Genomic DNA, 12115 nt, shown 5'->3' with positions numbered 1-12115 from the left:
CTCGGTTTCAGGTCCGCAGTCAGGATCCAGGCACATGGTTGCCATTTACATACTAAACATAGCAAGGTTGGTAAAATAGCATGGAATTTTTACTTGAGCCCTTGAGACAAAGCAGCTGAGCATTTATAAGCACCATATAGCCATGTAATACATGCTTTATAACATGTTGTTGTTGTCTATTTGTAAACTGCAAGGGATAGTTGACATCATTTCAAGGGTTGATTTTAAAGCTTAAAAACAAAACATGATGTAGCAATTGTGAAAGAAATAGCAATGTTTATTTTAAATCTACATGATTTAAAAATGCATTATAATGTGCAGAAAGAATTTTAAAACGTAAATGTTTATATATACTAGTCCATCTGCTTAAATATGACACGTTGTAAAAGCGCAGACATTGACAAAGAGCACAAACAACAACACGTTAAACGCTTGCAAACACTGTTGCCCACATTTATCACCTCACACTTGATGGGGGGAGAAACTGACAGTAAGGAAAGCCCTCGATGATGATTGGCTACCAAGGCATGGGACAGCATATAGACCCTGATAAATGTGAGGTTTCATGGTCTCCCCTGACAAATCATCAAATGGCCAGGAACCTTTTGCAGACACACTCTATTGCTCCCACCCACACTAAATTTACAGAAGTCAAAAGTTCCTTTTTCATTTTACAGTTAAACAGTGGGCCTTGTTTATTTAATTTTATCTGATGCAGTTGAAAGGCCTGTTTGAGCAGTAAGTGTTATAAGCTTGTGCTATACAATAAGAGAGGGAGACATTTTTTGGTTTTCGTTGACTGAGAGGAAATTTTGAAACATTGTGCAATGGTGCCGCAAAAGTTTTGAAAGGTTGAGAGAGCATTTTACCAGCAAAGCATCTGAGAGTCGGTCCTGGATAAGAGGTATCCATGTTCCATCCATACAGAATGGAGAGCTATCTCATTCAGCCTGTAAGTATAATTTCTTTTATTACAAATATCTAAACTCCGAGGAGACTTTCTAGACTTTGAAACTTAAACAGCGCTGACAGACTAGTCCTTTTTTACCGCAGGACTAAACAGAGGAACACTCTTAAGAATGGATGACATACATTTTTTTTAAAAATTAGATGAGTTAATGTGGTTTCTACTACAATTTGAATACAGGGCTTACAAACTCTAAGAGTGTATTATACGATGAGGTACATGAAATTGAAACTCAAAAGTTCTGAGAGTTTCAGAACTGTAGGACAAAGAAGAGAAAAGAAATCGTCATTATTGTAGCAACACTTGAAGCTAATTTAAATGTGTATACATTTACAGGCGACTTAAACGGGTGTTTAAAATGTTACAAATAATTTACAAATCCATTGGATAAAATGCAGATAAGGAATATATTTTCTGCATAGTCCACATACACCATTGACTTAAGGCTTTTCATTAATGATATATGCATTTTGTTGTTGTTGCTTTTGTTGTTCCAGCAGCACACAGATGAAATTTACGACCCTGAGATCTACAGACATCAAATTCCAGAATATTCATATCCATATGTCCTAGATCCAGAAAGCCAGGCAGGTGAGTTTTACTTCAACGTTGATTTTTTTTTCTAATCTTTTACTGTTTAAAGAAATTTAATGTAAATTAATGATGAAAAAAAGTTTGGACTGTGAAAATCCACTCGGTGATATTTAAATGTAAATAATTTTAAAATAAAAAACAATGCATGGAGATTGTATTTAAAGATACTGATGTCATTAACTAAACTGTATTTTTAAATATATAAAAAGATTGATATTAAACATAATTTAGTCATCCTTCAAAAAAAAACTTTGGCCATGGCTTAATGTGGTAACGCAGACTTTTCTGGTTTGTTGTACATAAAAAGACTGCAGTGTGTGCAGCTGGAGCACACTGGAACACAGGAAACAGATGCCATTTCTTTTTTGCCGCTATAACTACAGACATAGAACAACTTTCGCCCCATGGGGTTTTGTTAATATAAGAAAGGTGCTTTACTTTCTCTTGTAATCAACTGTTTTGAATGTTGCACTAAAACAAGTTGACACTGGGCTGGCTGTGAAGGCATCACTTGTCATTTTGATGTGCTCTAACCTGGCGTCGAAAGATGTCAAATCTTTATCTACACCCAGAAATGTTTAAATTAATATATACCGATCAAGGTAATAGATATTAATTACTGTTGTAGTGCTAGAGTTGACATGGGACATGCTTTTTTAACCATTTTTGTTTATTAGTGATAAGACTGCTCTTTGCATTTAAAATATTTGCATATTTGCAGTGTTAACACTTAAAAATACTTGTACTTTTCAAGCTAGCTTATCTATCTTTTGTTTTGTTTTTTCTAAACAACTAAATAAGTTTTAAAAATAAAACAACTAGGGAAAATTTGTAAAAAAGAAAATTGCAAATTAAAAACAGTCAGTGGCTGTGGTAATAATGCTAGTGTGGCAACAAACAGGAAAGAGCTTCATGCTGAATTCTCTTTTATTCATTTCACACTGTTGATGCAAACTCAGGCACTTTCAGAAAGCCAGTTTTCCACTTGTTGTTTGTTTAAATATCTCCAAATATGGCTTTTCACAGAAATACATTGTGGCTTTTATTATGTCTCCACTGTCATTTGTGCATTTGTACAGACTTTTTTCCGAGTTTAGATTTGTCCAAAAATCAGTCTGAATGGGTTTAATTTCTTTCCATTTTTTCTAATTTCACATGTTACAAATTCTGCGGTAGCAAAATAGTTATTACTGTACAAAAAGAAGAGAAAAGGTTGTGGCCATTATGCTGTTTTTCACCATCTCTATTTAGAACACTGGGACTACCATGCTCACCCTCATGTGCACCCTGCAGAGTTTGAAAACCTCCAAGAGAGCAACTTCACAGAGCTCCAGAATGTGCAGGCTCTCCACCCATCTGGGCTCTTACGACACGACACTCTACGATACGAAGCTGAAAACCTGCTTGATCCAAATCTAGCGGCTCATTCCCATGTGTTACAGCAACCAGTAAGTCCTCAAACCCACAAAACACAAGCAGTCATTAGTAGTCAGAGGCTAAAATGACAGTGATGCTGACTACTAAAGGGAATAATTAAGTGCAAATGAAACTGTTAAAAAGAACAAGTGCTGCCAGCAAGCTTTAAACTGTTGGTCTGCAGTGTGCATTCTTTAAACTAAGGCTTTCAGTGCATCATCATCAACTACTCGAAATGAGTTATTTGAAATCAAACATTTACCCACCAGTGAGTATGATAACACATTAAACTACTTTGATGTTATTTTTTTTTAAATCTATTTAAAGCCACTGACATTTACACTATTCAACTGTGCAAGTATGAAGCATAACTATACTCTGCTCTCTGTGGTGGAGTGGAAAAAGCATTCACTAGAAACTGATATCTGTCAGCTGATTGACACATAAGCCGATTTTGCTACAGTGCACCATATATTTTTAGTTCTATGCAGACATCTTCAGAATCTACATAATTCGAGGCTGTTATTGAAATCACAGAGAAGATTTCGGGACCTTGAGGCCCTTTAAGGTCCTGTTACAAAAATCAGGAAGTGAATCTTTTGAGTTACAAGAAACACTTTTATTTTAGTGCTTTTTTCTTCTTTCTTCCCAGTGTTAAAGGAAAAATTACTTTGAATAGGCTCTGTAGACTCAGCTAAACTCAAAGTCACATCTGCATGCTTCAAACCTCCAGTTATGAACCAGTGAACTAGAACAGAGATCTCTGGTTTTGGAAAACAGTACGTCTAACCGCTTCAGCGTCGTCAGTTTCAAACCCCATACATTTTGTTGCCTACCTCAGTATGAACTTGTGTTATGCAAGCGTGTGCATGTGTGCCTGTTTTCTTGTATATTCACATGTTTCAAAGGAGAAAAACCCCCACAAAAATTCTACATTCAATCTTCAGCACATGTGAGATCATGTGCATCACAATAAAAAGGACTTGTTTTGATGAAGATCACAGACTTTCCCCAAATCTTACCATGTATGTACCACGTATAGTGACATTTATGGCTACATGCAAAGTTCATGTTCCCTATTTTAGGTGATGTTAAGTCCAGAGATGTTATAACAATAAACATTTCACTCAGTAGTGTGAAGACGTAAAGTCCTGAAACAAGCAGATACAGCTGACGTGTAGCATAAAAGCATAAGGGATTTTTCATGTTGTAAAACATCTTTTGATTAACCTTAAACTTCACCAAAATACTCACCTCATAAAGAGCAACTTGTGCTTTTGCTGTTAGCAATCACACAAAAAAAACCCTCACAGAGCATGTGTGCCTATAGGTCACATGACGGTTTTCACTTGTTAGCGAGTGAAATTTCCCTTTTAAAAAAACATCTGCCATTTTTTACGAGAGGAAAATGTTTGTGTGCTTGGAAAAAAAAGAGACAGAGCGAGATAAGGTGTTGATACAGAAATTTAAGTGTAACAGGAAAGTACAATGTGAAAACCACTGTTCACACATGGAAATTCACATTTAGGTATCCGTACCGACCGTTGCCTCAAAAGATGTTATGAATACATTGACAGCTATTGCCTGTCACACGCACAGGAGCATCCACACATCACAGCTCATGCAGAGAGAAACTTTGTTTTACGCTTTCACTTGCAGTGAGAACATCTTAGTGGAAACCCACACTTCACTGTACATGTTTGATATAGAGTACAGTACAACAGTACCCAACGACCATAGCGAATAGCTGTGCAATGAATTATACTTTTGCCAAGCTTATGCATCGGCATTGTGAAGATGACAATTCTACTGTTGCAGTGAAATGCTATACCGTTAAAAGTGTAATATGTTGTGGTCTTGCAGCACTACCCACTCAGGACCTCAGTTTTCATACTTATGGTAGAGCTGTCGGATGGCTTTAGATTTCACGGGCGTTTCTGATAAAGTGGTCACAGAGTGCATTTGAGAGTGGCACCATCATCTCTGTCTGCACTTTATATTAGTAGCGTAGTTTAAAACTTTCCAAAAGTCTTTAGCTGTCAAACATGCGGCTTAAAAATGATATTATAACTAAACCCATGCACACATACATACATGAAATAGATAAATAGATGCATACATACTTAAATAAATAAAACGTGTGAAACTGTGTCTGAAAAAACCAGATAAGGGCTAAATACCATACTTGAAAAAATGTTACATTGCAAGGAAAATTTCTTTTCTCAATTAAAACGGCAGACCTCTTAGGAAATTAAGTACAGCTACAAATACAAATTAAAAGATGGATTACATCATTAAGTTCTGTAGCCCTTGGTAGTTGGATTGGACCACTCTGAACATGGCAGTATCTAAATGTCACATTTAGTTACAGCAGAGTTTAGTTAAACTGCTTTACAAACTGCTCTTTATTGCATCAGCTTGTAGAAAGTACTGTACTGTATACTTTTTTTTTTTTTACCAATAAATGCTAAGTGCAATTTTGCGTTCTTTAGCCATCTTTGGTGCTAAACATTATTTAAAATCATTTGCAAGAAGAAGCTCTTTTCTATGAAATGATACATCATTATTTCATTATTATTATTATTGTTTCACTTCAACTCAGGGGAAACCTGGAGATGAAAATAATTTAATAGATAGTCTACAAGTTAACTCATTGCAAACATTTTATTTAAAACTAACTTTGATTTGTATGCTACAGGTAACGTTCTTCCCTCGGACCTTGTATCCACCGCATATATCCCAGCGCAGCTCTGATGAAGAGGACCATGGGGCACGAAGTCCGCCACTGGAGGTGTCTGATGAGGAGTGCTTGAGAGATCGAGTTTCTTATATCCCAACAGGAGAGCTGGGTAAGGAACTAGATTTGCTGTACTCAGTCTGTGGCAGTTAGCATGGATACTTTAGGAAGCACCAACTGTTCACATTCATAGTCTCACTCTTAAGATTCTCAGGTTGTTGTATATCTAGAAGTTCTACGTCAATACTCTTTCTTTAGGTTCTTGAGTCCTGGAAACTAAAGGAACTTTCTATAATATCTGATCTGTATAAACACCATGTGGACGTGGTCCAAGTTCCTCTATGAATGCGTTGACCAAGACAAGGGGCATGTTTATTTGTTGCGTTTTAGGTCATGCATGAATTAGAGGTGCTTCAAGAGTCTCTGTCTGACTTACGGATGAGTTTTGCTTTCTGTGCACTTGGGTAGTGGACATTTGTCAATAAGACATGTCAGCTTTGTGTTCTGCTGACAAATTAAATTGCGCTTTTAGGATCAGCTACACGTTGCACAACGACTGCTGGTCTTGCATCTTCTCCGGAAATTGGCCACAAAAAGACAGTGAGGTTTTTTTTTTCTGTCATGAATTATCATGAATTTGGTCTCCAAGAATGGAATTCAGTTCAACTCATTCATCCGTCCACCAAGCCTATCACAGCTGTCACTAGGCAAGAGGTGGGGTACTCTGAAAACAGGTCAATTCAGTTCAGTTCGGTTAAAAGTTTCTGTCTCTCTACACTGGATTTTGGAAAACATGCAGTCTGTAGAGTGGGAAAGCTTGCTACCTCGCTGGCCTTCTAATGAGGTATCTACAGAGATCTGTCAGTCTTTGGGGCATTTTTTTCTGCTGTGACCAAGTTCTGTATAAAAGTGGTAGACAGCAGCATGTTTGTTGAATAGGCATTTTTTCCAACACAGCAGGATTGACTCACACACCAGAGTCAGAGTCCCAGTGTCAGTGGACGTTCTGGATCATGTCCAAATCCTTTCACAGTTGACCATTGTTCTCTGGCTTAACCAAAAGTAGTGTGCACTTCCTCTTTTATATTATTTAGGATGTGACAGAACCTGAGTAGTGTCTGGTGCCCAGTGTCAGTAGTACCTGTAGTCAAGTGGCTTATGCTTTGTGCAGTGTTTTGTTTTGTTTGGGGGATTTTTTTTCTTTTAAACCAAGCACCGAGGTGAGGATTTCAGTGGAAGTGAATGTGCGTCATACTAAACTGGTACCATGTAAAATGCTTTTTTTTTTTGTCCCCCATCGACTTTACAGAGTTCCTTTAGTTTTGGATTGCGTATGAGTGGAAGTGAAAGGAGAAAAAAAACAAAACGCCATATTTCTCTGATTATAGAGACATTTTGTCCAAGGAGTAAATAGTTTGGTCGCATGTGTAATTGTCACCTACACTCCCGATCTGGTGGCTGTAAAAAGAACTCTTTTAAACTATAAATTAGATTTTTATTTAATTATTTTGTTAACAAATTAGTCACAATAATCTTAGATTGCAAACGAATGATTTTTAAATGTCTCAAAAAACGACAGTATGATGATATTAGAAAAAGATATGTGTTGTGTTCCCATATAACATACAGCATAAACAGTGTCTTTATCTTGCTTTTGATGTGTACAGAAGTCAATTGTCCTCAGTTTTGTTGTATGGCTACAGGCAGCCATGTGTAAAGTGATATAAATTAACGAACGACCTCCTGCATCGTTAATGTGAGATCTAAGCATTGGTTAACCTACTTCAGATACAGTTAACTGTGCGTCAAGCTAGGTTCATTTCATTACAACAGAATGATTGTGTAAAAAATATGATGAATCATGGACGGCTATATCTGCAGGAAAAACATTTTCCATTGCTTCTAAGAACTTAAAAGCGTTTTAGTGCAAAGTCATTGCAGTGTTGCACTGTACGCCGTGTAACGTTGACGCACATAAAACAGATATTGTAAAATCAACTACTGCTCTGCTGAAACAATTTTAGTTCTAATTTTGTCAGTGACCGATCTTTGACTTTGTGTAATTTGTATAAAGTTATACATTTCTTTATTTAATCTTTTATGATTTATATTCACATATATATATATAAAAGATTTTCTAATCTGTAAGTAAAACAAAAAAATTATAATATGTCACTTCTAATGATGCAACTCTCTTGTTTCCAAAGGTAATAAAAAGAAGATCCGCTTGTACCAGTTTCTGTTGGACCTTTTAAGGAATGGCGACATGAAGGACAGTATCTGGTGGGTGGACAGAGATAAAGGGACATTCCAGTTTTCTTCCAAACACAAGGAGGCTCTCGCACACCGCTGGGGAATCCAGAAGGGAAACCGCAAGAAAATGACCTACCAGAAGATGGCTCGTGCTCTGCGCAACTATGGCAAAACCGGAGAGGTGAAAAAGATCAAAAAGAAGCTGACGTACCAGTTTAGTGATGAGGTGCTGGGCAAGAGTCATCTAGACAGAAAAGCATACATATAGGCAGGAGGAATGCTCAAATACTAGCACTGAATAATGAAAAGTATAGATTTAATCAGTCTTCCTGATGAGTACTGCTGCACAGTGTGACCGGGTCTTTGAAGGTACTAGTAAATGCAGCATAAAGCTATGGACCACAATCTTCCTTCTAAGACATGCTGGAGGACCGTTTAATAAGTACAGAAGAATCACCATAGAAAGCTCAGTTTGGCTTGTCTGTCTATTTGGAAGACAAAATACTCCAAATGATCACAATGAAAATAAAGTCAGGGCCGAACACGATTATGTGTAACACGCTGTTTGTAAATGTGTATAGAGATTTGTGAATGAGTACTTTTGAAAAGCTGTTATTGCTGGTGTTCCTTGTTGAGGTGGCCAGAGTTGGAAGTGAAAGTCATGTGATACCATGGTTTAGAGAGACCTTTGATACACACACCTAACAGACAAAGTCAATATCAGGAACTAGAAAGAATTCCTAATTACAACTACCCATGGGCCATTTTAGTCAAAATAGCTTTAAAGTGTGCAGTTTATTACAGATTAAAGTTTATTTCAGGCTTAAAGTAATACAGTTTAATGACTTTAGCTCAGTCTCTCAAAAACTGCAGGCAACTCTTGTCTGACGCCTAACTCTTGTGAATGAAATACAGACAAACAACATGTACAAAACAACCATAAAGTTGAACTTCACCTCTGAAACCACAAAACCACTACCAGCCACGGGGAACAATCATCTACGATCATCAAACTCTACAACATCATTTTCAAACACATTCATAAATCTTTGTTCTTAATTTTTCTTGTAGAATTTCTTTTTTGTCATTTTGGTTTATTGTGTCTTTTTGATAGAAAGTATAATAGTTTTCCTGTGTACGCAACAGAAATGTGGAAAAAAAAATACATGGTTTTTACATTAAGACTTTAAATCCATGGGTAAACAGATTGAGTGCTTCTTTTCAAAGGTACTAAAGTCAGTCAGATGAACTTTCTGATAAACTTTGCATCTCTGAAATGTAAAAGCAAGCTGGGATTATTGTTTTTCAGCTATTTGGAATCTGGAGCAATGAGTTCCAGCAGGTTACATCTGCTTTTATTTTGTAGCTTCATATTAAATGTACAAGCAGCAGCTATATGACTCTTTTCTTCGAACTCCTGGTATGAGAGGGATTTGACTTGTTCGCTGCCTGTTTAAAAGCATTAAGGAAAAGAAACAGAGCCCTCTCTTGGGTGGGGTGGATGTAGGCATGTTGACATCCCCTATGCAGTTTTAAGTGGGGGTGCACACATATATGGTAGACGTTCATATTCTGTTTGGAAATATCTGATATATTTTCAAAACTAAATTCTGCTTCATGTCATTCAACCACAGCAATGACATTCAACTTCTTTGTCATGTTGAACATGTACAAGTTCTCTTGTAATGTTTTTACTACTGTTTGTATATATTTAAACTGGATTTTTTAAAAAATATATTTAAAACAGAATATTAGGTTTCATATCATGGTTTAGAAGACCGTATATGAAAAGCTGTATGTTACAATTACAAATCGCATGTACAAAGTTAATAAATTGTCCGTCACCTTATCTGTATTGTGCTTCTTGCAAAGATAATTGTGATGTGATTTGGGCAAACACTGGAGATAAAACACAAAGAAGAAGAAACACAAAGTCTATATAAAGTTGAATTGTGTTAGACACACAGATTAAGTGACATCTCTCATTACAACTGAAAAGATAATCGTTCAACTATGAGGAACTATGAGGTTAATATGGGGCTGGGGAGGTGAAGTCACTTGTCACCAAGTACTTATATCTGCTTGTGTGTACTGACACACCGCAGCCACCAGTTCCCCTGTTCATAGAGGGTATAAAGAACCCACTATGTTGAAAGTTACACAACTACAATTTTTATGTTATATCACTGTAGTCCTCTGTTCATTTGTTCTCTATTTGCTTTTCATTTTCATAAAACATTTTTTAGCAAACTGTCTAAAGAAGACCTATGAAATGCTCACTGACTTCTCCGTTTCCACACACATCCTTTTTTAACTGAGAAAATAGGAACTAAATTTATTTATCATGTCAGAATCAAGTATGTCAAAGGCAAATTTTGTCATAGATAGATGCTCCTGTATGTGAAATATTAACATATGTAATGTGTTATTGAGGGTAGCAGATTTAAATATGTATAATGTGTGAAATTAGATATTTAGAAACTGTGTTTTATGGCATATTGTATTGACATTGTACTGTTGAAGCTTCATCGTGGGCCAGAGAAAAACACTTTGAGAGTTATTTTTCATTTAAAGTGCTCAGCGTCTCTGTGTTGGTCTCACAGTTGCATTCTAGTTACGATGGCCACGGGTGTTTGGCATTATGGGAGTAGCCAAACTGCAACATTTACTACTGTAATCTGCAATATGTAAATATAAAGTTACCACAGCACCTGGTGTCTCAAGAGCCAACAGCTCCCCACAATGGCTGAGCTATAATTAATATCAATAACATGTAGGCGTTAAAATGTCCTTCAGTCAAATACAGTAATTTAGAGCTCATGCAAGAGAAAGAGAACTGTGTACATGAGATGCATAAAAGCACCAGATTAGAGTATAGTACAATATAGTTATTGTAATATAGTATAAACCTTTTGTAGACACAAATCCCTTTGGGGTGCATCAGGAAGGGCATCTGGTGTGAAAACGTTGCCAAATCAAACATGCAGAGCTACACGATGTGGCAACCCTTGTGAATACGCGAGCCGCTGATGGTAGCTTTAGTATAGCATGGACAAAAAAGAGAAGGTCTGTTAGGAGGTAACAAGAGAGAACGAAAGGCAGAAGTGTGGAGTAACATTTAATTTCAGGACTGTGGCTGTCAAAGAGAGAGCTGGCTGATTCACAAAATCATGGGTTTGAGGCATGCCACACAGGCTGGATGTCAGTAAGAAGAGAAAGAGGACTTCTGGAGTAAGCTGGATGAAGCGGTAGAGAGTGTCCCGGGGGGGGATTGGAGTGGTGATTGGAGCAGACTCCAAAGTTCATGAAAGTGAAGATAACAGAAAGGATTAGGAAGTGTTAGGTTGGTATGATACTGAAGAGAGAAATGCAGAACGATAGATAGTAGTGGATTTCGTGAAGGAAAGGATGGAAAAGGCTGTGGTGAAAAGTCTAAGGAGCTTGGAAAGCTTGGTGAAAATGTGCTTCAAGAAGAGGAGGAGCACGGGGTAACATATAAGAATGGAGGTGAAAAGAACAGGTACATGAAACTATTCAAAGGAGGATGTTAACAAAGAAAAAGTGAGATAATCTGAGACACAAGCACAGAGAGGGTATAGATACGGCAAAAACTGAGTTGAAAAGGAAAAGGCTAATTGTGAGTTGTATGTAAGGCTGAACACTAAAGAAGAAGAAGATCAGAGAGGAAGTGTGCTGATGCCAGTTTTCAAGATGATGTACAGAGCTGTAGTAACTGCACAGGGATAAAGTTGAAGAGCCATATCATAAAGATGTAGGAAAGAGTTAGTTTAAGAAGAGAGATGATGATCAGTGAGCAGCAGTATGGCTTAATGCTGAGAAAGAGAAGTATAGATGTAATGTTTACTTTGAGAGTGTTGATGAAGAAGTATAGAAATGGTCAAACGGGGCATCACTGAATGAATCTGCAGAAAGCATGCAGTAGGAAAGAGTAAGCGAGTGGCAAGAGAGGAACTGTAGTACTGCATGAGGAAGTCAGGGGTGGCAGAAAAGTATGTGAGGGTGGTGCAGGGCACCATGAGGATAGTGAGTGAGTAGTGAGGTGTGTAGTAAGAGTGACAGATGGGTTCAAGGTGTTGGTGGAATTACATTACTGAACTATGATGTTTGCAATTGAAATTTTGATCTGT

The 12115-nt window shown here is 37.1% G+C and overlaps 1 protein-coding gene across 4 annotated transcripts; it reads left to right on the top strand.

Moving 5' to 3' along the window:
* The first annotated feature begins 557 nt into the window (after positions 1-557).
* On the top strand, positions 558-9816 carry spi1b (Spi-1 proto-oncogene b). 4 transcript variants are annotated; one of them, XM_005931391.2, is made up of 5 exons: positions 558-952; positions 1465-1558; positions 2855-3009; positions 5676-5826; positions 7922-9816. In XM_005931391.2, exons 1-5 carry the CDS (start codon positions 911-913, stop codon positions 8233-8235), a joined length of 756 nt encoding a protein of 251 aa, XP_005931453.1. In that variant the 5' UTR covers positions 558-910; the 3' UTR covers positions 8236-9816. The 4 variants fall into 4 exon arrangements, with proteins under 4 accessions (XP_005931453.1, XP_005931451.1, XP_042076950.1 ...); XM_005931389.2 differs by having other exon boundaries at positions 2813-3009; XM_042221016.1 differs by having other exon boundaries at positions 563-952; positions 1468-1558.
* Positions 9817-12115: the final 2299 nt, after the last annotated feature.

Source organism: Haplochromis burtoni, unplaced genomic scaffold, assembly GCF_018398535.1.
Source record: "Haplochromis burtoni strain Fernald_Lab_line unplaced genomic scaffold, NCSU_Asbu1 Contig_59, whole genome shotgun sequence".
In the NCBI taxonomy this organism is placed as follows: domain Eukaryota; kingdom Metazoa; phylum Chordata; class Actinopteri; order Cichliformes; family Cichlidae; genus Haplochromis; species Haplochromis burtoni.
Note: the sequence above shows the minus strand (reverse complement) of the source record. Positions and strands in the feature narration are given on the sequence as shown.

Bases quoted from the DNA above. Each gene is read 5' to 3' on its own strand.
- spi1b (XM_005931389.2), top strand. From the start codon at position 911: ATGTTCCATCCATACAGAATGGAGAGCTATCTCATTCAGCCT. The intron at 1,559-2,812 runs GTGAGTTTTACT...ATCTCTATTTAG, and splicing joins AGATCCAGAAAGCCAGGCAG to AACACTGGGACTACCATGCT. The intron at 3,010-5,675 runs GTAAGTCCTCAA...TGTATGCTACAG, and splicing joins CCCATGTGTTACAGCAACCA to GTAACGTTCTTCCCTCGGAC.